Source organism: Salmo salar, chromosome ssa24 (genome assembly GCF_905237065.1).
Source record: "Salmo salar chromosome ssa24, Ssal_v3.1, whole genome shotgun sequence".
Taxonomy (NCBI): Eukaryota; Metazoa; Chordata; class Actinopteri; order Salmoniformes; family Salmonidae; genus Salmo; species Salmo salar.
This window is the reverse complement of record NC_059465.1, coordinates 36,400,396-36,426,937: the sequence shown is the minus strand read 5'-3', so window position 1 is coordinate 36,426,937 and position 26,542 is coordinate 36,400,396. Positions and strand designations below refer to the sequence as shown.

Genomic DNA, 26,542 nt, shown 5'->3' with positions numbered 1-26,542 from the left:
CTTGGACATTAAGTATGGCTAACCTTTGTCTAACCAGCTAAACAGTTGCTCTTAGCGAACATGTGTTTACAGTTACCTTTCTAGCTAATAGGCTGTTAAGAGTTCACACTTCCTCTTCCAATCATAATGCTGGAAAGTCTAAATAATAACTATTTAAAAAATGTTGATGACTTCTCCTTGCCATTATCATTCACCTGATAAGACAAATTAAATCATGTTTTTTGCTAATGTATGATGGGGGTCCCTGGGTTGCCGGTTTGCCTGAGAGGGGGTGCCTAGGCAAGAAAAGGTTGAAGACCCCTGAACTAGACTATGCAGGCTGAATATAGGACCTGTTGGATGGAAGGTCATGGCCTTACCAATATAAGAACGATACAGTTCACTACTTTGGAAGCCAGAGAAAAGACGTTTGTTCGAAAAAAAAATAACATTTATTGTCTAGTAATTTCTTTCGATTTATATTAGCTAGCATTAAGACCATTTAGTGTTTTTTCCTGGTTAGATTATTTTCCATGTAAAAGACATAGCAAACATTTGTTATTTCTAAAGCATTTACTGTAAGAAAAGAAATATATACACTTTTTTTACAAACGCTCAACCGATAACAAAAATACAAAGAGAATAAAACTGAACTAATCACACGATAGCAGACATGTAGGATGGGACACGGTACTAGGGTGAAGAGTCAGTGTGGGGGCTCATGTCTGACAGAAAAGCAGGCTAGGGTCAGAGGTTTGGGGTCACAAAGGGTAGAGGTCACCAGGCCATTCACATTCTTTGTCTGTCAAAATAAAAACGACAATGCTGTTAATCCGGCATATCTGAGGTTTCGGTCCACCTTTCCATCAGTCATTGTTCTGGGGGCTCTGCCCATGGTAATGAATATAGAATGTCCTGTCGGATATCCTGACCCAGGGTCAGCTGTAGGACAGTAGAAAGGTCACGTATATAGAATGTTCTTTAGTATTCCCTGACCCAGGGTCAGATGTAGGACAGTAAAAAGCCACTTTGGTTTGTCAGTGGCCGATCCGCTCACTAGTGCAGTCTAGTAGATGACTTCATAGACAGTGGCCTTCTTATCTCCAGAACCTGTAACTATGTACTTATCATCGACTGAGATGTCACAGCTTAGCACCGACGAAGACTCCTTCGACTACAGAAGCGGAGAGAGGTAGAGGGGGGGGGGGGGTATAGAGGGAAAGATTAGTGAAAGCTTAACATCCAGCCTTGACACAAGATCAAAAAAACATCGGTAGGTAGGCTGATCGGAGAGAACAGACAGGTGTGTGTGTACCTGGAATATACTGGCTCCGTACGGTGTCCTCCACGCGTTCAGCAGGTTATCCTTCCCTGTGCTCACAAACCATTTACCTGGTGGCAGAGAGAGAGAGGCAGAGAGAGAGGCAGAGAGAGCGCTTTAGGAATCACATAAAGCTATAACAGCTAATACTGTAGGGGCCAATACCAGAGTACTCAGAGCAGAGGACTTATAATCACATCAAGTCAGGATTAGAGCTACTGTATATGAGGACACATGGAAACAGAATGTGAAGCTGTGGCAGTCAGATATTACCAGAGGTCAGATATCACCAGAGGTCAGATATCAGGTCAGAATGTGGAGAAACGTTAAACAGAATACTTGTATAAAACAGGAAGTTTAATACATCACAGTTCAAAATGGAAAACGAAACCACCGTTCGAAAGCGGAAATTTAACCCGGCAGGTGTCCTAGTGGTTAGAGCGTTGGACTAGTAACCGAAAGGTTGCTAGATTGAATCCCCGAGCTGACAAGGTAAAAATCTGTCGTTCTGCCCCTGAACAAGGCAGTTAACCAACTGTTCCTAGGCTGTCATTGTAAATAAGAATTTGCTCTTAACTGACTTTCCTAGTTGAGACAAATATATGGATACAGGGAGACAAAACACAGCGACACAAGTGGATCTGACATTAAGTTACTGTACACAGCTAACAAGAAGTCATACAGTCATACACAGACCTCGAGGACGTCAGTCATACAGAGATCTGGAGACATGGTCTTACCACATGAGGCAAACTGGAGGGAGAGCACACAGCTCTCGTGGAGGTGCAGCTGGTACTTGTCTGGCTTGGTGACATGGAGCACCTCCACATTACTGCTCTCCATCCCCACCGCCAGCCACTCTCCCGTCGGACAGTACCCCAGAGAGAAGATCTGGAGAGAGGGCAGAGTGTGTGTGTGTGTGTGTGTGTGTGTGTGTGTGTGTGTGTGTGTGTGTGTGTGTGTGTGTGTGTGTGTCACTGATGAAGTGGTAAAACAACAACAACTAGGTGCGATATTTGCGGTATTAAAAGTAAAGTATCGCTCCAGGCCTTGTTGTTTCAATAGCATCTCTGCTAGCACACAGCTGCGGCTAATGTCCTGTATATAATGTATGAATTAACAGAGGACTGCCCCAGCTGCCACAACAAGAAACCCAGTCTTTTCCCCTTTACAATTCCCTCCTTAGGTATCAAGCTAATATCATCCTGCTCCGGGCCAAACCTGTTAATACACTATATTGTGCTGGGCATTGTAACCTGTTACACAAGTAGGTCCTTAAGAATACACCGTTGCAAGGTGACAACAAGCTGCAACCAAAGTGCATGAGATCCTTCATCACCAGTGATGTGAGATGCCTGTGTGTGTGCAGGGTGTGCATCGTGCTGCATGAGTTGTGTTTCTCAGGTGTGTGTGTGTCTACCTGTGAGGTGAAGTCGTGCTGCTGCAGCTGGCGTCCCTCCCTTAGGTCCCAGGATCGGACTGTGTTGTCCAGCCCCCCTGTCCACAGCTTGGTCCCATCATTGGAGATGTCAATACAGCTGGCTCCGTCTGTGTGGCCCTGGAACTGCCTGTGTTGGACAACACACGTTAACAAATATTATAAACTGGGTGGGTCGAGCCCTGAATGCTGATTGGCTGACAGCCATGGTATATCAGACCGTATATCACAGGTATGATAAACATTTAGTTTTACTGCTCCAACGACATTGGTAACCAGTTTATAATAGCAATAAGGCTCCTCGGGTGTTTGTGATATATGGACAATATACCACGGCTAACATGCTGACCAGACCGGACACGTCGCGTGCGTTGCAAAATAAATGTAGAAATCCATGTTATTCAATTATTGCACCCACACTGCTCGCGTCTGCGTTGCCAAGGGCTAAAGGAGAAGTCATTCCTATTTCTGACGCAGATCGCGCTACAAGTCCTGCCTCTCCCATCTCCTCATTGGTTTATAGAAGCAGGTACCCACGTGCCATCTCTTCATCTCATAAAACTGTTATGCCGGTCGTCGTGGTAATACTATGAAAGTTTAGATGCCAATCACCATATAAGTACAAAGATGAAAAAGCCTGGAAGGAGGAGAGATGACTAGAAACGATTCGGTTGACCGTTTTATGTGTGGATTAATTGTCGGAGTAGAGAACCTTGTGCATTTCAGGTAAAATAACAACTCAATGTTTATATCCCAGGACAAATTAGCTAGCAACAGCAAGCTAGCTAAATAGGACAAATTAGCTAGCATGTGCAAGCTAGCTAGCTAAATTGCCATACATGTTTAATGCTTTTCGACCTGTCCCCAAATTAATGTAATTGGTTCAGAGTTTGTTTTGATATTTAAACCTGCGTGTCGTGATCGCGTTTGGTGTGGGGGGACAAAATAAATTTATGCACGATGGTGCGCGCGCAGCCGGTTTGGGTTCCATGTAAGGGCTGTGTCCAGGCGTTGCGTCGGGCTTAAGAACAGCCCTTAGCCATGATATATTGGCCATATACCACATCTCCTCGGGCCTTATTGCTTAACTGTACATGGTCCTGTGTGGCCCAGTTGGTAGAGCATAGCGCTTGCAACGCCAAGGTTTGGGGGTTCAATTCCCGCTGAGCCCACCCCCATATGTATTCATGATTTAGTCTCTTTCGATGAAAACGTCTGCATAAAGGATATATATTATATAAATTCAGAACATGCTCAAATACACACGCATGATATACGACCCGCTCAAGCACACATGTAACTACACTGTACACTCAGAGGTAACACATGAACATATACAAGTAACTGCCAAAATAAAGGACACGCCAGGGGCAACGTCTGGAATGGGACACGCCAGGGGCAACGTCTGGAATGCCAGGGGCAACGTCTGGAATGCCAGGGGCAACGTCTGGAATGCCAGGGGCAACGTCTGGAATGCCAGGGGCAACGTCTGGAATGCCAGGGGCAACGTCTGGAATGGGACGCGCCAGGGGCAACGTCTGGAATGGGACGCGCCAGGGGCAACGTCTGGAATGGGACGCGCCAGGGGCAACGTCTGGAATGGGACGCGCCAGGGGCAACGCGTCTGGAATGGGACGCGCCAGGGGCAACGTCTGGAATGGGACGCGCCAGGGGCAACGTCTGGAATGGGACGCGCCAGGGGCAACGTCTGGAATGGGACGCGCCAGGGGCAACGTCTGGAATGGGACGCGCCAGGGGCAACGTCTGGAATGGGACGCGCCAGGGGCAACGTCTGGAATGGGACGCGCCAGGGGCAACGTCTGGAATGGGACGCGCCAGGGGCAACGTCTGGAATGGGACGCGCCAGGGGCAACGTCTGGAATGGGACGCGCCAGGGGCAACGTCTGGAATGGGACGCGCCAGGGGCAACGTCTGGAATGGGACGCGCCAGGGGCAACGTCTGGAATGGGACGCGCCAGGTGCAACGTCTGGAATGGGACACGCCAGGGTAACGTCTGGAATGGGACACGCCAGGGTAACGTCTGGAATGGGACACGCCAGGGTATCGTCTGGAATGGGACACGCCAGGGTATTGTCTGGAATGGGACACGCCAGGGTAATGTCTGGAATAGGACACGCCAGGGTAATGTCTGGAATAGGACACGCCAGGGTAATGTCTGGAATGGTAAACACTAGAGTAATGTACACTACCGTTCAAAAGTATAGAATATCTAGAGGCCCATTATTAACAACCATCACTCCTGTGTTCCAATGGCACGTTGTGTTAGCTAATCCAAGTTCATAATTTTAAAAGGTTAATTGATCATTAGACAACTCTTTTGCAATTATGTTAGCACAGCTGAAAACTTTTGTGGTGATTAAAGAAGCAATAAAACTGGCCTTCTTTAGACTAGTTGAGTATCGTGGAGCATCAGCATTTGTGGGTTCGATTACAGGCTCAAAATGGCCAGACACAAGGCACTTTCTTTTGAAACTTGTCAGTCTATTCTTGTTCTGAGAAATGAAGGCTATTCCATGCGAGAAATTGCCAAGAAACTGAAGATCTCGTTCAACGCTGTGTATTACTCCCTTCACAGAACAGCACAAACTGGCTCTAACCAGAATAGAAAGAGTGGGGGGGGGGGTGCTGGTGCACAACTGAGCAAGAGGACAAGTACATTAGAGTGTCTAGTTTGAGAAACAGATGCCTCACAAGTCCTCAACTGGCAGCTTCATTAAATAGTACACACAAAACACCAGTCTCAACGTCAACAGTGAAGAGGCGACTCCGGGATGCTGGCCTTCTAGGCAGAGTTGCAAAGAAAAAGCCATATCTCAGACTGGCCAATATAAATAAAATATTAAGATGGGCAAAAGAAGACCGACACTGGACAGAAGAACTCTGCCTAGAAGGCCAGCATCCCGGAGTCGCCTCTTCACTGTTGACTTTGAGACTAGTGTAACCAGTGACTACTTTACCTCAGATGTCAAAGGTAAGTCGGCAGGTTGCCTAGTGGTTAGAGCGTTGGACTAGTAACCGAAATGTTGCTAGATTGAATCCCCGAGCTGACAAGGTAAAAATCTGTCGTTCTGCCCCTGAACAAGGCAGTTAACCCAGTGTTCTTAGGCCGTCATTGTAAATAAGAATTTGTTCTTAACTGACTTGCCTAGTTAAATAAAGGTTACTTTTTTTATTAAGTCAGAAAATGACGAAACCTTCAAGAGAGGAATTCCAACATCTTGTTGCAGCCAAGGACCCAACACTAACAGAGCCGTTAAAAGGAAAGAGCAATGTTTTAGCTAAATTTGATCGAGTTGTCTTTGCCATGCAATTACACATGTCCATATCCATGAGCTCAATTGACTGACTGTGGTTGTCATCCTGTGTGTGTGCAGGACAGGCTACTGTCTCATGAGCAGCAGAGCAGGGGTCAGACAGACTTATTTCTGAGTGCAAAAATTAGCATGGGATGGTACCGGAAAGTTCCGTGGTTATAGGACTATTACGGGATGAGGACAGAACAGAACTGAATTTTCACTCGTGTCAACCTCTACCTTGACACCCTATTAAGAGACTTTATGTTGGTGTTCCCTTTATTTTGGCAGTTACCTGTACAAACATTCATGTGTATTCACTCAAGGAAAGAAGTTGCCCTGAACCACATATCTAGGAACAGATCACCCTACCCCAATCTTACCTACCACAGTAGGGGGATAATACATTAGCTGACGCTGGACCTGTGGTTAGTAAAGGCTATTCAGTTCTATCTATTACCAACTGGCCATGTATTCTCCTCCCAGTGTTCCTTACCTAACCAGGGTCTGGTTGTGCAGGTCCCAGACGGCGATGTTCCCATCGCTGCAGCAGGAGAAGCAAACCTTGGAGTCGGGGGAGATGGCCAGGGCGTAGCAAGCGGGGGCAGAGGAGGTCAGCTCCGCCTTGATGCGTGGGGTGGGCGTGGCCAGGTCCCAGATTGACAGCGTGCTGGCCTCGCCCCCCACGATGAGCGTCCGGCCGTCGGGGAGCAGCCGGCACGAGCGGATGTAGTTGTCTCGGTTCTGACACACACACACACACACACACACACATTTTTGGTCTCTAATACACAAACTATGAAATAAAGTGGTAGGTAGGTGTGTTTTTAAAGATCTCTTTTTAAATACGCACGACGCTACTCAATACATGCGTCAACTGCGTGATTTTGGATAAAAGCGTGTATATTTGTGTAGCACTCACCAGGCAGTCCAGTTGGGACACGGGACTCTTGTTGCCAGGGTGACTGATGTCCCAGACCTTGACGCAGCCCTTGCCGCCCGTGTAGACGTGGCGCGTGGGATTACTGATGGTGACGGCACACACCACCTCGCCGTGGCTCAGAGTGTTGATCTGGCGAGCATGGCGTGGGATGCCCGGGCCCACTAGGGCGTCCGGAGGGAAGGGCACCGGCTGCATCTGTCCATCGGCGCTAACGTGGAAAGAGTAGGCCCTGAGAGGAGGACGAGGTGGAGGAGGAAGAGGGACTTGAGGCATGGAATACATTTGAGATACAGTGAGCACCAAAAGTATTGGGACAGTGGTCACTGTCTCTGCACACACACACTCACGGTTTGCCTCCAGGGATGCCTGATAAACTGGGGGGCATTCCAGGCACTCTCATGTGAGGATGAGGGTCGAAGCCCACCTGAGGGAGAACACAGAAAGAGAGGGATGAGTACACACTCAAAGATCCATGGGTGCGCACGCACGCACGCACGCACGCACGCACACACACACACACGAGAAATGAGTCAGTTGACAGCGTATTGGGTCCTACATAAACACAGACACTTAGCCGTTTAGACATGCAATGAGCAAATATTATGGACTCGGATGGAATGAATCAGCGAACACACAAGCACACACCCACCATAGGGGAGCGTCCGTATGCGGCCACGGCGACAGCAGCCGCAGCACTCATCTGAGGGGACATGTTGTGGAGGCCGGCGTAGGCGGCGCCCGCCAGCTCCCCGTTCATGGCGGCGTGGGGCAGCATTCCGAAAGGCCCAGGGTACGACCCAGGCACCGCCAGCGGGGTCCGCAGACCAGCAGCTAAGGGGTACACAAGAGCTGTTGTCAGATGGGTTAATGGAACTGTATTCAGTCATATTCATATGATGCCAAAACACAAACTTGACTGCTGAAATGCAGTTTTTGGGGATTGTATTAAAGGACTAATGAAATAAATACCAAAAGAGTTTGAGTGTAGAATCCCTAACAAAAACCAATGTATACTAATAGCTGGCCTGTAATATGCATGCACCCTTTTATTAATTTAGCAGACGTTCTTCTCCAGAGCAACAACTAGGGTTAAGTACTAGACTGCACAGACTTGGGGATTGGAAACCAGTGACCTTACAGTTACTGGCCCAACCCTCTTAATGCTAGGCTACCTGCCGCCTTGTAGGCTGTTAGGAAGGGTTGGAAATGGCACGAGGTCAGTTCAAAAGGTGTGCCTTTTTATCATCTTACTAGGTGGGTGAGGTAGCTCCATGGAGGGAGGCTTGACTAGGCTTGGCCGGAGACTGGGCGTGGCGCTGGGTCCGGGGGTGGAGTCTCCTCTGGGAGTAGGCGTGCTCGACTTCAGCCCAGGCGTACCTGGCTTATCACGCTGCCATGGAAACAGAGGCATTCATTACCCAGATATCACACGACAGATAGCAAGAGAGAGACAGATAGCAAGAGAGAGACAGATAGCAAGAGAGAGACAGATAGCAAGAGAGAGACAGATAGCAAGAGAGAGACAGATAGCAAGAGAGAGACAGATAGCAAGAGAGAGACAGATAGCAAGAGAGAGACAGATAGCAAGAGAGAGACAGATAGCAAGAGAGAGAGAGATAGCAAGAGAGAGACAGATAGCAAGAGAGAGACAGATAGCAAGAGAGAGACAGATAGCAAGAGAGAGAGAGATAGCAAGAGAGAGACAGATAGCAAGAGAGAGAGCTGAGATATTCTGCTGAAGGTCAGTTGTGTGTTTCTGTGATCCAGAGTTGAAGTCTTGTTTAGACAGAATTGGGTTAGGTGTATTGAGGGCTTTGGCTACACCCACCATTCCCATCTCTTTGGACTTGAGGGAGGAGGAGCTTGCAGATGAGGCTGTGGAGGCGGGGCTACAGGAGGGGTCCTTCTTCAGGAGGCGTGTCTTGTCCAGCCCGTTCTCCCTGGGGGATGGCAGGCGCGTACCGTGTGGGGAGGCAGGGTCCTGGAGGGGGGGTTCATTCACATACTGACTCACTCGGTGCCCCACTTCCCCCCCATGTGGAATAATAGTCTGTGTCCTAAAGAGCACCCCATGTCCTATATTGTGCACTACTTTTGACCAGGGCCCATATGACATCCATCTATTTTTGAGCCATCTAGCGAGGCCTAGCAGAACATTCAGACAGGCATGTACACGTCAGAAAGACACACGTTACCTCATTGGAGACATCCACCACCAGGTTGTCATCACTCTTCTCCCCATCACTATCCTGTGGGGACAAACAGGGTGTCAGTCACCACACAAACACACACACACACACACATTATTTTATTGTGTTACTTTTTATTTTTTACTTTAGTTTATTTGGTAAATATTTTCTCAACTCTTCTTGAACTGCACTGTTGGTTAAGGGTTTGTAAGTAAGCATTTCACATGTTGTATTCGGCACATGTGACTATTTGGTTTGACACGTAACACCCTCACAGCTGCTGCTTACATAATGACTGGAGTCCTTGTCCTCCACTTTTCTCTTCTTGGTGTCGTTGGCAAATTCTGGTCCGTTGCGCCGCTTGTCTGAGTTACGCAAACTGTCAGCAACCAGCAGGGTATTACTCTGCCAAAGACAGGAGGAGGAAAGGATGAGACATGACATTCTACAGGCCACTCCTGGGTGAAGTTTTCCCTAGGTACAGATCAGCTTCCCTTCATCCCAATGCTAACCTAACATTAGTGGGGAAATCAGCATCGACATCAAGGTTCTCCAACCCTGTTCCCAGAGAGCGACGGTCCTGTAGGTTGTTTTTGTCTCTCTCCAGGAACCGGGTTGGAGTGTAAACCAACAGGAGGGTGTCTCTCTCCAGGAACCGGGTTGGAGTGTAAACCAACAGGAGGGTGTCTCTCTCCAGGAACCGGGTTGGAGTGAAAACCAACAGGAGGGTGTCTCTCTCCAGGAACCGGGTTGGAGTGTAAACCAACAGGAGGGTGTCTCTCTCCAGGAACCGGGTTGGAGTGTAAACCAACAGGAGGGTGTCTCTCTCCAGGAACCCGGGTTGGAGTGTAAACCAACAGGAGGGTGTCTCTCTCCAGGAACCCGGGTTGGAGTGTAAACCAACAGGAGGGTGTCTCTCTCCAGGAACCCGGGTTGGAGTGTAAACCAACAGGAGGGTGTCTCTCTCCAGGAACCGGGTTGGAGTGTAAACCAACAGGAGGGTGTCTCTCTCCAGGAACCCGGGTTGGAGTGTAAACCAACAGGAGGGTGTCTCTCTCCAGGAACCCGGGTTGGAGTGTAAACCAACAGGAGGGTGTCTCTCTCCAGGAACCGGGTTGGAGTGTAAACCAACAGGAGGGTGTCTCTCTCCAGGAACCCGGGTTGGAGTGTAAACCAACAGGAGGGTGTCTCTCTCCAGGAACCGGGTTGGAGTGTAAACCAACAGGAGGGTGTCTCTCTCCAGGAACCGGGTTGGAGTGTAAACCAACAGGAGGGTGTCTCTCTCCAGGAACCGGGTTGGAGTGTAAACCAACAGGAGGGTGTCTCAGAACCCTGGACTACAGCACCTTCACCCTCCAGGCCAGGGACAGGTGTGGCTGTCTGTCAGTCTTCAGTCAAAACCCTCACGTCAAGGAGGTGGTGGTGGTGGGCTGACACACGGCAGAGAAGACGCTGATTAGAGTAGTTCTGCCGCTTTATCAGTGCTCCCTCTCCTGGCCCAGTCCAGCTATTACTGCTGTAGCTAAAGGGCAGTGTGTGTGTGTGTGTGTGTGTGTGTGTGTGTGTGTGTGTGTGTGTGTGTGTGTGTGTGAGAGAGAGAGAGAGATTCACTTCCACAACCCCCCCCTCCCCTGGCTAACAGATTTCATTGTGTGTGGATTAGCCCATCATGTTGGAGTCCATTTAGGCCCGACGCTGTCAATGAAATGTGCATCCAGGAGCCGCAGAACACACACACACACACACACAGAGAGAGAGAGAGAGAGCCCCAATAGACAGGCAGGGCAAGGGGCCTCCTCCCCTCTTCCTCCCCCCCTTCGCGCCCAGCCAAAGGTTCCTTCAAGGCCTCCCTCCCAGGGGAACATTATTTAAAGGCTTTAGAAAGCAGAGAGCTGACCCACAAAACACAAGCAATTTCCCCGCTGTCTCTCAGGTCATAACGCTCTAGCCCCCCCCCGGCAGCCGTATTAAACACAATGAGGCCCTTTAAGCGCAGGATCAGCAGAGTGGGGTGGGGGGGGCAATCTGCTCACTGAGGTGTTTAATAGACAACAATGCCGGGCAGTGGAGGGCGAGAGCTCCTGTCATGTGTGTGTGTGTGTGTGTGTGTGTGTGTGTGTGTGTGTGTGTGTGTGTGTGTGTGTGTGTGTGTGTGTGTGTGCGTGCGTGCATGAGGGCTCTGCTAATGCCCTCATTTGGAGAGAGCGCCAAACAGACCAGGGCAATCCAGTAACGGCAGGCAGCCCAACACCCCAGCCCCCTCCCACCCTGCCATGATGTTAACCTCAGAAAACACACACACTTAAAGGCCATGGATGCATTTCTAAATGAAAGCCATTTTGACATGAGAATGAGAGAAAGGGAGGTGAATCAAAGCAAGGATGGTGGGTGGCACAGAGCTGTGTCTGTGTGAGAGAAAGATAGTGAGTGGGCTTAGGGAATGATTAGCAGGGGTTAACATCAAAAGTGCTAAGGGGGAAACTAGATGGCTTGTGCTTTGTGGTGCAAAGTAGCATCAGGTCCCCTAGCAACCAGGGACTAGTTGACTCTCTCTCCTATCATATCATCTAGGAGTGGTATGATGCTTTATTTCAGGACTAGTTGACTCTCTCTCCTATCATATCATCTAGGAGTGGTATGATGCTTTATTTCAGGACTAGTTGACTCTCTCTCCTATCATATCATCTAGGAGTGGTATGATGCTTTATTTCAGGACTAGTTGACTCTCTCTCCTATCATATCATCTAGGAGTGGTATGCTGCTTTATTTCAGGACTAGTTGACTCTCTCTCCTATCATATCATCTAGGAGTGGTATGCTGCTTTATTTCAGGACTAGTTGACTCTCTCTCCTATCATATCATCTAGGAGTGGTATGATGCTTTATTTCAGGACTAGTTGACTCTCTCCTCTATCATATCATCTAGGAGTGGTATGATGCTTTATTTCAGGACTAGTTGACTCTCTCTCCTATCATATCATCTAGGAGTGGTATGATGCTTTATTTCAGGACTAGTTGACTCTCTCTCCTATCATATCATCTAGGAGTGGTATGATGCTTTATTTCAGGACTAGTTGACTCTCTCTCCTATCATATCATCTAGGAGTGGTATGCTGCTTTATTTCAGGACTAGTTGACTCTCTCTCCTATCATATCATCTAGGAGTGGTATGCTGCTTTATTTCAGGACTAGTTGACTCTCTCTCCTATCATATCATCTAGGAGTGGTATGATGCTTTATTTCAGGACTAGTTGACTCTCTCTCCTATCATATCATCTAGGAGTGGTATGATGCTTTATTTCAGGACTAGTTGACTCTCTCTCCTATCATATCATCTAGGAGAGGTATGATGCTGTATTTCAGGACTAGTTGACTCTCTCCTATCATATCATCTAGGAGTGGTATGCTGCTTCATTTCAGGTATTTAACTAGCGCTTGCCAAGGCTGCAGCCATAGGTAACAGGAAGTACTTACTGTGCCTGGCTCTCTCTCTGTTCCCATAGCAACGATGACACACAGCATCAAGGTGTCGAGGACACCAGGGCGCACACGAGGGAGGCATGGAAAACACACAAAAAGAAACAGAGAGAAAGATAAAATAATTAGAACCCAGAGCCGTGCCCTTGTTGTTTTCAGTATATTTATTATTAACAAACCCAATGATAACACAGTCCAGTCTGTTCTACTCCCTCTGTCTGGCTACGTGGGCGAGCCAGACAGACTCCTCCTCAGATGCAGGCCCAGCAACAAGGCCGGGTGGGTCTCACCTCTCAGGTGCTCGGCCTCCACTGGGTGTTTCCTGTCCTCTTTGCTGGCCAGGTGGGGTGGCGGCACCCCCAGGGCACTGGACAAGGCGAGCAGACTGGCCCCTCCCCCCAAATGGGCCGGGTGGAGCCCCGCGGGGTGGGGGGTGAGGGGGACATGGGAGCTGTGCACGTGGGACAGGTGCTGCTGCTACAGGAGAGAGGCAATCAATTACTAATTTATAATCAATCAATATTCCTTAATCCACTTGAAAGTGTGTCAATCAATAGAACAAGCCATTAACACACTGATGGAGCAGAGTGATCAATGTTAAAACCTAGAGGAATTCATGACCCTTCAGTGTTTCATCCGGAGAAGCTTTCTACGATCTGGCCTTCTTACAAATAATGGCAGAGCCATAATCCTCTCCCTTCAACACACACTCTATATTTCTAAACACACACACACACACACACACACACACACACACACACACACACACACACACACACACACACACACACACACACACACACACACACACAGAGAGAGAGAGAACAATACTGACAGCTGGGATCACAGCCCAGAGCTTGAAGAGGAAGGGAGGAGGGGTTGGAGAGCCCCAGCTGCTGCCTGCGGACCAGGGAGGGAGGGAGGGTGGGGAGGAGAGGGCGGCTCTGGTGGATTGGGGGCGTTTAGCTGTCAGGTCTCGGTCTCTTTCACACCAAATCAGGCGCTCGTCTGAGCGTGAAATGCCTTTGTGTTCCAAAACATCATTATTGCGTCTTCAGACAGTAGCCGCAGGAATAAAATCTCGGAGATTTGCCGCGGGGGGAGGGAGGGTCTCAGCAGGAGAGTGGGGGAGGGGCGGTGGTGAAGGTCAACCCTCCTCTTTATCTCTAATTGACTAAGCCACACCCCCCCCCCTCCTCAGAACCACAGGAGAGAGACGCCACAGCACTCTAACCCCATACCTATTCTTTCACAGCACTCTAACCCCATACCTACTCTTTCACAGCACTCTAACCCCATACCTACTCTTTCACAGCACTCTAACCCCATACCTACTCTTTCACAGCACTCTAACCCCATACCTACTCTTTCACAGCACTCTAACCCCATACCTACTCTTTCACAGCACTCTAACCCCATACCTATTCTTTCACAGCACTCTAACCCCATACCTATTCTTTCACAGCACTCTAACCCCATACCTATTCTTTCACAGCACTCTAACCCCATACCTATTCTTTCACAGCACTCTAACCCCATACCTACTCTTTCACAGCACTCTAACCCCATACCTACTCTTTCACAGCACTCTAACCCCATACCTACTCTTTCACAGCACTCTAACCCCATACCTACTCTTTCACAGCACTCTAACCCCATACCTACTCTTTCACAGCACTAACCCCATACCTACTCTTTCACAGCACTAACCCCATACCTACTCTTTCACAGCACTCTAACCCCATACCTACTCTTTCACAGCACTCTAACCCCATACCTACTCTTTCACAGCACTCTAACCCCATACCTACTCTTTCACAGCGCTAATCCCTGGGCTTGCCAGCCAAACACACACATACCACCGAGCCCTTGTTCCATGTGCCAAAACAGCACGGCAAAGAGCGCTTGCTCACACACATGCAAACACCCCCCCCCCCCACTGGTGAGAGTAAATGGAGGGGAAGTATTGGTGGAGGCGGGGGGAGCCTGTGTGTCAGGGGGTGTTAGGGTGAGCCGTGAAGGGAGGGGTGAGGGTGTCCATGCTTCATTACACTCATTTAACACACACAAACACAGTGACTGACAGCTTGGTGGGGGGGGGACCAGACTCTCAAACCCACTTTATACACACTGGAATCCTGCAATTAAGACTCAAATGGCAACCGCCACCCCCGCCACAGCCATCAAACCCACCTCCCCCACCACCCCCGCCACAGCCATCAAACCCACCTCCCCCACCACCCCCGCCACAGCCATCAAACCCACCTCCCCCACCACCCCGCCATCAAACCCACCTCCCCGCCATCAAACCCACCTCCCCCGCCACAGCCATCAAACCCACCACCATCAAACCCACCTCCCCACCACCCCGCCATCAAACCCACCTCCCCCACCAACCCCGCCATCAAACCCACCTCCCCACCACCCCCGCCACAGCCATCAAACCCACCTCCCCACCACCCCCGCCATCAAACCCACCTCCCCGCCAGCCATCAAACCCACCTCCCCGCCACAGCCATCAAACCCACCTCCCCGCAGCCATCAAACCCACCTCCCCCGCCATCAAAGCCATCAACCCGCCAGCCATCAAACCACCGCACCACGCCATCAAACCCACCTCCCCACCACAGCCATCAAACCCACCTCCCCACCACCCCCGCCATCAAACCCACCTCCCCACCACCCCCGCCATCAAACCCACCACCCCCCCCACCATCAAACCCACCATCAAACCCACCATCAAACCCACCTCCCCCACCACAGCCATCAAACCCACCACCTCAGCCTCCCGCCTCTTCTAAAGCCTCACAGAACCGTTGAGAAAATCCAAACAGCCAACACACAGCAGCAGCTACACATGTTGTTATGGTTACCAAACACAGCAGCAGCTACACATGTTGTTATGGTTTCCAAACACAGCAGCAGCTACACATGTTGTTATGGTTTCCAAACACAGCAGCAGCTACACCTGTTGTTATGGTTTCCAAACACAGCAGCAGCTACACCTGTTGTTATGGTTTCCAAACACAGCAGCAGCTACACATGTTGTTATGGTTTCCAAACACAGCAGCAGCTACACCTGTTGTTATGGTTTCCAAACACAGCAGCAGCTACACCTGTTGTTATGGTTTCCAAACACAGCAGCAGCTACACCTGTTGTTATGGTTTCCAAACACAGCATGTGCTCCCGAGTGGCGCAGCGGTCTAAGGCAAAGACACCCTGGTTCGAAAACAGGCTGTATCACAACCTGGATTCCGGGTCCCATAGGGCAGTCCCATAGGGCGGTGCACAATTGGCCCAGCGTCGTCCGGGTTTGGCCGGTGTAGGCCGTCATTGGAAATAAGAATTTGTTCTTAACTGACTTGCCTAGTTAAATAAAGGTTAAATAAAATAAAAAATAAAAATATGCATGTTGTTATGGTTACAAAACACAGCAGCAGCATATCCCGGTAAAGAACTGTCACAGACATGTCAACATTTCACGAATAGCATGTCACACATACACATACCATACACACACTCTCACAGTACACACACAGGAAGTTGCAGTAGAGTGTATTTACAGTGGATGGTAGGCCGGGAAGTCCCCGTACCCCAATGATGGCGTTGAGTTCAGCCATGGTGACCTGCTTGGCTCTCTCTACCGCCTGGACCACCTGCTGCTGGTGCTGCATGGGCACACACGGCGTTACACACGTAATATCCTGGGCCTACTACACAAAATGTACTGACAACATATACGCACACACACACACACTTACCTCCTGTGAAAGGAAGGGGATGACTTGTGCACAGATGGTGTTGAGCCTCTTGGCAATCTCTGTCTGTTGGATGGAGTAGAGAGAGGATGGATGGATCAGTATGGATAGTGCAGTGACCATCACAGCTTAGAAGATACATCCAGCAGTGCCTAGGGGCCGTCGGATATAAAAACATTCCCCCTTGTATTCACACAGCCATACGCAGGTCAACTCCAGCTGGGGTTTATTCATCAGTGCACAGCGTATCAAAAGTTTTGAAATCGAGAGTTTCTTAATGGACTAATTCAGGTATGTCCCTCCCCATTGGTTCCTAGTGAATACACCCCAGGTCAACTGCACCCGATATCCTATATATGATTAAATATCGTGATATTAGACATTGAAAATGTGTTTTGAGTGTTAAGACAATTTTAACTTTACAAATACCAAACTGTGCAGTTTTATCAGTTAGGCTGTATTAATATGTTGAAAATAAAGTCTAAATGAATGAACTAAGTTTTATTTTGTAGTCAGACTAAGATTATTTAAAGCTGCAATATGTAACTTTGCGGGCGACCCAACCAAATTCATATAGAAATGTGAGTTATAGATCTGTCATTCTCATTGAAAGCAAGTCTAAGAAGCAGTAGATCTGTTCTTTGTTCGCTATTTCTATGCTTCCCATTCTTAAGTTTTGTTTTTGCATGTTTTACTTTCGGTTGTGTACACCAGCTTCAAACAGCTGAAAATACAATATTTTCGGTTCTGGAACACTTCTCTCACAGCGGTTTAGATGGTACAATGATTCTCTACACTATACTTGCTTGTTTTGTCACAAACTGAATTTTTAGCAACCAGGAAATGGTGGAGAGATCATAGTAATGAGAATGTAACTATTATATTGGAACTAAAAACTAACATTTGAATTATCTAGTCATTAACATTACAAAAGGATTATATCGGATATCGTATATTAGGAGTAGCATATCGTAGAAGAGTTCTGACCAAATATCGGCAAACCCTAGTGTGTATGTGATGCTGGAGATGTGCTGAAGGATAGCCAGACATGTCTAACTGCTTTCAGGACCAACTGCCACCATCTGTCAAGATATAGGATCAATGCTGTATTGGTCCAGGTCTTTATCTCAATGAGACCAACCAAGTTAAATAAAGGATAAATAAAATAAAAAGTCAATATGGGTATGAGTGACTCCATAAACAATTCACTGGAGAGAGAGCTAGTTAACAGCTTGCTGCCTGCTACAGTTCTCAGAAAACACACACACACACACACACACTGAAATGAATCATACCGAGGCTCCTGCCTTGCTATCATGTCAGCCTTAGATTAAGTTTCACCCTCGGTCCTATTCCCATCGGTGCTTTAAGATAATCTCATCACTCCTAATTTAATTTCATCCCACTCATATCCATGGCTGGGCATCCGGCCCCCGGAGGTGACTGCAATTGGCTGGATACCCTATACCCCCACGGAGGCTGCAAATCAGATGATGCAGCTCAAATTACATATCGCCCAATCAAATTGATCTGAGGCGGGTCAGGGTACAGGGGGAATTAGAGGAGCCTTCCAACGCAGTAATAGGACATTACACACACACACACACACACACACACACACACACACAGGCACACACACACACACTCGCAGACAGACAGACACACACACACACACACACACTCGCAGACAGACAGACACACACACACACACACACACACACAGGCACACACACTCGCAGACAGACACACACACACACTCGCAGACAGACAGACACACACACACACACACACACACAGGCACACACACTCGCAGACAGACAGACACACACACACACAGGCACACACACTCGCAGACAGACAGACACACACACACACAGGCACACACACTCACAGACAGACAGACAGACAGACAGACAGACAGACAGACAGACAGACAGACAGACAGACAGACAGACAGACAGACAGACAGACAGACAGACAGACACACAGCAGACAGACAGACACACACAAACAACACACACACACACACACTCGCAGACAGACAGACACACACACACAGACACACACACTCGCAGACAGACACACACACACACACACACACACACAGGCACACACACTCGCAGACAGACAGACACACACACACACAGGCACACACACTCGCAGACAGACAGACACACACACACACAGGACACACACTCACAGCAGACAGACAAACAGCGACGACAGACAACAGGAAGAAGAAGACGACAGAAGACGACGACGACAGACAGACACAGACAGACAGACAGACAGACACACACACACACACACACACAGGCACACACACTCGCAGACAGACAGACACACACAAACAAACACACACACACATCCCATTTTCTTTTGAAAAGCGAGTGAGAAATGGAGTCAGGGCCCATGGGCCGTATGTATTGAGCTTCTCAGAGCCGGAGTGCTGACCTAGATCAGATGCTTGATACATACAGATCTCTGTGATATCAGATGCTGGCTACATTATCAGAAGGGATCCTCCAGCCAATCTTCTAGCAGCCCAGCCTTTGTGACACGCCCTAGAAAGAGCCAGCCTCACCAGTTTCCCGTTAGCACACCTGCTTCTGTCTGCTGCCTAGCTCCTAGAACCACAGCAGCTGGCCTAGAATACACCTGCCTAGCTCCTAGAACCACAGCAGCTGGCCTAGAATTCACCTGCCTAGCTCCTAGAACCACAGCAGCTGGCCTAGAATTCACCTGCCTAGCTCCTAGAACCACAGCAGCTGGCCTAGAATACACCTGCCTAGCTCCTAGAACCACAGCAGCTGGCCTAGAATACACCTGCCTAGCTCCTAGAACCACAGCAGCTGGCCTAGAATACACCTGCCTAGCTCCTAGAACCACAGCAGCTGGCCTAGAATACACCTGCCTAGCTCCTAGAACCACAGCAGCTGGCCTAGAATACACCTGCCTAGCTCCTAGAACCACAGCAGCTGGCCTAGAATTCACCTGCCTAGCTCCTAGAACCACAGCAGCTGGCCTAGAATACACCTGCCTAGCTCCTAGAACCACAGCAGCTGGCCTAGAATACACCTGCCTAGCTCCTAGAACCACAGCAGCTGGCCTAGAATTCACCTGCCTAGCTCCTAGAACCACAGCAGCTGGCCTAGAATTCACCTGCCTAGCTCCTAGAACCACAGCAACTGGCCTAGAATACACCTGCCTAGCTCCTAGAACCACAGCAGCTGGCCTAGAATACACCTGCCTAGCTCCTAGAACCACAGCAGCTGGCCTAGAATACACCTGCCTAGCTCCTAGAACCACAGCAGCTGGCCTAGAATACACCTGCCTAGCTCCTAGAACCACAGCAGCTGGCCTAGAATTCACCTGCCTAGCTCCTAGAACCACAGCAGCTGGCCTAGAATACACCTGCCTAGCTCCTAGAACCACAGCAGCTGGCCTAGAATACACCTGCCTAGCTCCTAGAACCACAGCAGCTGGCCTAGAATACACCTACCTAGCTCCTAGAACCACAGCAGCTGGCCTAGAATACACCTGCCTAGCTCCTAGAACCACAGCAGCTGGCCTAGAATACACCAGCCTAGCTCCTAGAATATACCTGTAAGCCAAGAAAAGACCTGCTTCTCCCACTGTGCTTTCCCAGAAGGGAAGCAGCATCTCTGAGGGGTATTCTTAGCCGGCAGATAGGTGCTGCAGGCCGGGAATAGGCTGAGTTCCAAGACACTCTGGGCACTAAACCCACAGGGATTCATTAAGGAACGGTTAAGGGAATTATTGCGCGACCCAGAGCCTGAGGCCCAAGTGGGTCAGAGGAGCCAGAAAATCAATGGGCCAATAAAAGTCCCTCACCTCGCCCGTCTCTTACCTGACTCAACCCCAGGAGACAGCCAGCGTGGAGGTTCTCACACATGCCAGGGGCTTACAACAAAATGATGGCCTTTGGTCATGGAGCAGACTTCCGCTCTGATTCAGAACAATAACCAGTGTGTTCAACGATGGTAGTAGGTGACACGACGAACCGCACATCCAAATCGTGACAAGTTGTCGAGTCATCAGCTAGTATATCAGTGACGAGGGCCTACAGGCCATAGGTCTGAGGGCCTGCCAGGTGGCAGAGAGAGAGAGCCCTACATGGACTAGGAGGACATGTTGAATTCCAGATCCACCCTGAACCCCAAGGCACTTCTGGATCTATACTACATCTGAGGGCTGGATAGGCTAAACTTCCCTCTAGCCTATCAGAGGGCAAAATGGAGCTAGGCCTAATACCATACTGCTTCATTAAACCTGAATCAAAACGTTCAGGTCTACATAAAGTGGGTATGTGTAGGGGTTAAGGATAGGTTTGGAATTCAGCCCCAATACCCTAATATGAGCAGCAGGAGAATGGGTCTGCACTCCACTCTCCTCCAACTTCATTCAATCAGGCAGCGGTGCAGACAGAGGGGAGGCAGGCCTGGGGCTGGTGAGGCCAGAGCAACTGGCGACAGTGTGGCAGGGATACAGCACTCACAATACCACCCTCTACTGAGACAATAAGCAGAAATGACATCTTCCCCACAATAGGAGGCATGCATTACTATCAGACAGCGAGAGAGAGACCGACAGCGAGAGAGAGACAGAGACCGACAGCGAGAGACCGACCGACAGCGACCGACCGACAGCGACCGACAGCGAGCGAGCGACCGACCGACAGCGACCGACCGACAGCGACCGACCGACAGCGAGCGACCGACAGCGAGCGACCGACCGCCAGCGAGAGAGAGACAGCGACCGACCGCCAGCGAGAGAGAGACAGCGACCGACCGCCAGCGAGAGAGAGACAGCGACCGCCAGCGAGAGAGAGACAGCGACCGCCAGCGAGAGAGAGACAGCGACCGCCAGCGAGAGAGAGACAGCGACCGCCAGCGAGAGAGAGACAGCGACCGCCAGCGAGAGACCGACCGACAGCGAGAGACAGCGACCGACAGCGAGAGACCGACCGACAGCGAGAGACCGACCGACAGCGACCGACCGACCAGCGAGCGACCGACCGACAGCGAGCGACCGACCGACAGCGAGCGACCGACCGACAGCGAGCGACCGACCGACAGCGAGCGACCGACCGACAGCGAGCGACCGACAGCGACCGCCAGCGAGCGACCGACAGCGACCGCCAGCGAGAGAGAGACAGAGACCGACCGCCAGCGAGAGAGAGACAGAGACCGACCGCCAGCGCGAGAGAGACAGAGACCGACAGCGACCGACCGCCAGCGAGAGACCGCCAGTGACCGACCGCCAGCGAGAGACCGCCAGCGACCGACCGCCAGCGAGAGAGAGACAGCGACCGACCGCCAGCGAGAGAGAGACAGCGACCGACCGCCAGCGAGAGACCGACAGCGACCGACCGCCAGCGAGAGGACCGACAGCGACCGACCGCCAGCGAGAGAGAGACAGCGACCGACCGCCAGCGAGAGAGAGACAGCGACCGACCGCCAGCGAGAGAGAGACAGCGACCGACCGCCAGCGAGAGAGAGACAGCGACCGACCGCCAGCGAGAGAGAGACAGCGACCGACCGCCAGCGAGAGAGAGACAGCGACCGACCGCCAGCGAGAGAGAGACAGCGACCGACCGCCAGCGAGAGAGAGACAGCGACCGCCAGCGAGAGAGAGAGAGCGACCGCCAGCGAGAGAGAGACAGCGACCGCCAGCGAGAGAGAGACAGCGAGACGGAGACAGCGACAGACAGCGAGAGAGATTGACAGCGAGAGCGAGACAGAGACGGACAGAGACCGACAGCGAGAGAGGGGGACAGCGAGAGAGGGGGGACAGCGACAGAGGGGGGACAGCGAGCGACAGAGAGCGAGAGGCAGAGAGCGAGAGGCAGAGAGCGAGAGGCAGAGAGCGAGACGCAGAGAGCGAGACGCAGAGAGCGAGACGCAGAGAGCGAGACGCAGAGAGCGAGACACAGAGAGCGAGACACAGAGAGCGAGACACAGAGAGCGAGACACAGAGAGCGAGACACAGAGAGCGAGACACAGAGAGCGACACAGAGAGCGACACAGAGAGCGAGACCACACATAATCCTTCCTCAGCAAACCACCCAGGCTATTCCACCTCCAATTTCCTCTGTCCTGACCAATCGATTTCTGTGGTAATTACTGGTAAATGCTGTGAGCCAGAGTGCTCTGTTCCTGTGGGGCAAGCCTGTGTGTGTATTGAGGAAGAGTGCTCCTCTGCATTTTCTCGATAAAGGACTCTGTGATTGATTCCTATGCCCTCCCCAGCCCAGCCTCTTCAATGCAATAAAACAGGCTACTCCCCCAGACAGTACCAATCAATCAACAGAGTAATTCATCCTGCCTCTGAGCTCGTACCACCAGGTCTAACTTGAGAGAGAAACAGAGCACCATCCATCACTGATAAACCCTCACAGAACTTTCCTGGCAGGCTAAAAGCCCATTCTCTGCGTGAACACACACACACACACACACACACACACACACACACACACACACACACACACACACACACACACACACACACACACACACACACACACACACACACACACACACACACACACACACACACACACACACACACACACACACACACACACACACACACACACACTAGGAAATAGTAAGAGCGAGTGTGAGCAAGGCTTACCTGTTTATGCATTTCAATGTTCAGCCCGTAAGACATTTCATAGTACTGTGGATGACAGAGTTGTAATCATTAGGCTGACAGAGGAAAGGGAAGTAAACTATCTTAAAGAGCGGGCTAGTTAACAGCTTTACCTTTTCAAAGGCATCTCAGTCAGTCTCCCCACCCTAACACCACTTCTCTTTTCCTACTAGCACTGACCCAGCTGATAGCTACTTTACTGAGGGAACATGTACTTGCTATGACTGTGATATGTGGTTGTCTCACCAAGCTATCTTAAAATGAATGCACTAAATGTAAGTCACTTTGGATAACGGCATCTGCTAAACGACTAAAATGCAAAAAGGACAAAACCTCAGAATGTATATATATATATATATATATATCAATGTGGAAATCAATGTGTGTGTATATATCAATGTGGAAATCAATGTGTGTGCGTAGGCCTGTTTGTGTGTGTAAGCAAAAAATAAACGTTGACAGTATGCTTGCAATGTGGCAATAGTAACAATCCAGACAGTGATAGTGCGTTAACATCTAGAATGTGTGTGCTGATTGGACTCACCATAACATAGTGCCTCTGCATCTCTGTCTTCTCACTGGCCAGCTTCTCACACTCCAGTTTCAAACTGCCAAGGACAGAGACACTATCAAAATAATACAGGACGCCACATCGCCACCAATCCTGAACACATACCCAGAAAACATTCCAAATGTAGTTCAGATAAACATATCTAATATGGTCTATAGGGCAGAGCGGCATGGTCTGGAAAACCTCTTGGAATCATGCAAGACCAATATTTGTTTACCTGCTGCATAGGCCATTAAGACATTCTAGGTCATACGGCTATGATAGCAGCAGTCTAGCCTACTGCCTGCTACTGTTATCATGCAGGGCACTTCGTCGCTCTCCTCTTCCCCTCCCCAGTCCCACATATGGCAACATGCACAGTTGCACACATGGGAAAATAAGAGGTGATTTATGAAAATCTGACCTCGACTCTACCCTCTGGCTTAAGCACATCAGCATGGCTTAGACCTACCACAGTCTGAGCACAAAAAGTGTGACATACTGGCCTCGGAGTGTATATGGGTGGGTGGGTTGTGTGTGGGGGTGGGTTGTGTGTGAACAGCCACTCACCTGTGGTACTGGGCTTGGAGGAACTGGAACTCCTCTTTGATGCGGTCCAGTGACTCTGGAATGGTGAATTTGAAAGGTTGGCCCGGGGCCTGGTGGGGCGTCTATCAAAATAAAATAAAAAGCCACATCACTCAATACCTGGCCGTTTGTTTCTGCATCATAGATGTAGGCTAATTTGCAGTGAATTACAAACAGCAATACAGCATCCAAGTGTGATGTGTGCTGCCAAGTGCGATGTGCGCCTAGCCCCAATTACTGAGAGTGCATCATGTTAAACTCATTACAGAACTGTTACAGGCTGACAGCCTCTAAGCCAAAGACAAACAAAGGGGCTTCGCCCGACATCCGGGACCGACCCGCCATCGCCGGTATACAGAATGGTTCGACATGACAAATGAGTGCAGAGAACCTGCGGATGGGGGTTGCGTTTCACTGGCCAACCTTACCGGGTGTCGACCCTGGGGGAACATCGTTCTCCCTCCGCAGACGTCCTCTTCCTAAAAAACGTCTGGTATCAAAATAGGGACCGGCGTGGGGTTGCTCCACCTTACGATAAATGCATCCTAGGTCCTTCCAAGACTGGCCGTAAAATGACACAAAACGTCCGACCGTTTGTCCTTCTAGATCTCCAGTCAACTCCTCAACAGCGGTGCTCCGGCGACTGATGCGCGGAAGAATACTCTTTCTTTACTCCAGCATACGACCATGTATCAACCGTAAAAACAAGGGATACGGTCATCCAGAGGGGAAAAACAAGAGTGTTTTTCCTCTGTTGTAGGCTGTGTGATCCTGTCCACACAGAAATATCCGAATAGCCGAAACTCCAGTTGTAGTCAACAGAGCTGAGACCACAACGCGCTCAGGGAAGAAGCGTAGGCTACTAGAACAAATCCACAGAAGTTAATTGTAATGAAGAGTTCCCACTTGACTTGCCGTGGTAGCTTGTGGTGAATGCTCAACATAAATTACTATTCGTTATCCGAATAATAGCCTGTACTCGATGAAACGTACTATTGGAAGATACTTCAGTCTAAAGAAAGGTTTCGTAAGGGAAAAATGTTGTTAGTTTTGATAATAACAACTCCCACTATCAGCGCAACAATGTAGCGTCAAGCCTCGCTTTACCCCAATGGCAACTTTCTCACGCGGTTTCACACTCCCCCAGCTAACCAGAAAAGGAACTGCCCCCGAAAATGTACACGGGCCAATAGAGATTGTCTTTCCACGTGGGATAATGACGCAATATGTAGAATCCACCAATAGATTTCCTCTAAATGTATTCAAGTCTGTCGATTATTTTGAGCTACACAGACACCAGCCAATCCGAGTGACGGATAGGTTTATCGAGGAGTAGAGCACAAGGCGGCTAGTGTGCTGGAGAGTGACAGATCTCAGCTGTCAATCAAAGTAACGTGGCGACATCAGAGGTCCTTAAAGGCGCACACACATGCACAAATAAACTATGATATTAAAGATATTTTCTATCACTGCCTTTTCCCCTCCTATAGTTATGTCTTAAAATAGTTTCAGGTTATCCTGTAGGTTCAGCATGGGAACCCATGGCCTCCTGTCCTGTCCTGTGCAAGGCTCCAAGAGTGCCGTGACCTGCCCTAACCTCTGGCTCATCTGGGTCCATAAGAGAGATGCACATGACACAGCGTGACCTTTCCATCACATAGTCTGGTGGACGATGATGTGGAGATGCAACGGATTCACTATCAGTCTGAGCTCCAGGAGAATTGAGGGAATTCTATTAAGCTAGCCGGGCACCCGGGTAGACGTAGTTTGCACCGGATGAAAAGTGATTGCATTAGTTTTGGAATCGGGATGCATCCCGGGGATCAGCTGGCTGTCCTGTTAGGGCCAATGGTGAAAAAGGGACGTAGGTTAGCATGTGGATTAGTGGAGGCTGCTGAGGGGAGGACGGCTCACAATAATGGCTGGAACAGAGCGGATGGAATGGCATTAAACACATGGAAACCATGTGTTTGATGTATTTGATACCATTCCACCAATTCCACTCCAGTCATTACCATGAGCCCGTCTCCCCAATTAAGGTGCCACCAACCTCCTTAGATGTGGATTCTGTGTCTTGACATGCAAAAGTGATTGTTTTTGATAAAAACGCTTTATCTGCCTTCCCAATGAAAACTAGTTTAAAAATGTGAACATATTTTGTGGAAAAGAGATGTTGTATGTTTCTGAACAACGGCTCATGCCACCTTGTTGACAACATAACCGAGCGCCTCAGATTGGTGTTCGATTTGAGTAGAGCTCTCCTCCCTCACCGGCTTCACCCAGTCACGTGACGGGCCATAGGCTGGTTC

At 49.7% G+C, this 26,542-nt stretch overlaps 1 protein-coding gene across 2 annotated transcripts; it reads right to left on the bottom strand.

Moving 5' to 3' along the window:
- Nucleotides 1-412: 412 nt before the first annotated feature.
- Nucleotides 413-25,366, bottom strand: LOC106593105 (transducin-like enhancer protein 1). Of its 2 annotated transcripts, none has more exons than XM_045706739.1 (20): nucleotides 24,662-25,366; nucleotides 24,216-24,316; nucleotides 23,640-23,703; nucleotides 23,078-23,122; nucleotides 16,424-16,486; nucleotides 16,226-16,330; nucleotides 12,952-13,138; nucleotides 12,659-12,675; nucleotides 9,474-9,590; nucleotides 9,192-9,245; nucleotides 8,825-8,977; nucleotides 8,248-8,386; nucleotides 7,646-7,845; nucleotides 7,344-7,420; nucleotides 6,976-7,225; nucleotides 6,550-6,797; nucleotides 2,721-2,868; nucleotides 2,041-2,191; nucleotides 1,295-1,371; nucleotides 413-1,153 (listed from the first exon to the last, which is right to left on the bottom strand). In XM_045706739.1, exons 1-20 carry the CDS (start codon nucleotides 24,683-24,685, stop codon nucleotides 1,046-1,048), a joined length of 2,328 nt encoding a protein of 775 aa, XP_045562695.1. In that variant the 5' UTR covers nucleotides 24,686-25,366; the 3' UTR covers nucleotides 413-1,045. The 2 variants fall into 2 exon arrangements, with proteins under 2 accessions (XP_045562695.1, XP_045562696.1); XM_045706740.1 differs by having other exon boundaries at nucleotides 7,646-7,827.
- Nucleotides 25,367-26,542: the final 1,176 nt, after the last annotated feature.

Excerpts from the sequence above, each read along its gene's own strand:
- LOC106593105 (XM_045706739.1), bottom strand. The coding sequence starts at position 24,685 with ATGTTCCCCCAGGGTCGACACCCG. Across the intron at positions 16,487-23,077 it reads ACATTGAAATGCATAAACAG|ACAGAGATTGCCAAGAGGCT; the intron begins GTAAGCCTTGCT and ends TCCATCCAACAG. Across the intron at positions 6,798-6,975 it reads TGTCCCAACTGGACTGCCTG|AACCGAGACAACTACATCCG; the intron begins GTGAGTGCTACA and ends TGTGTGTGTCAG.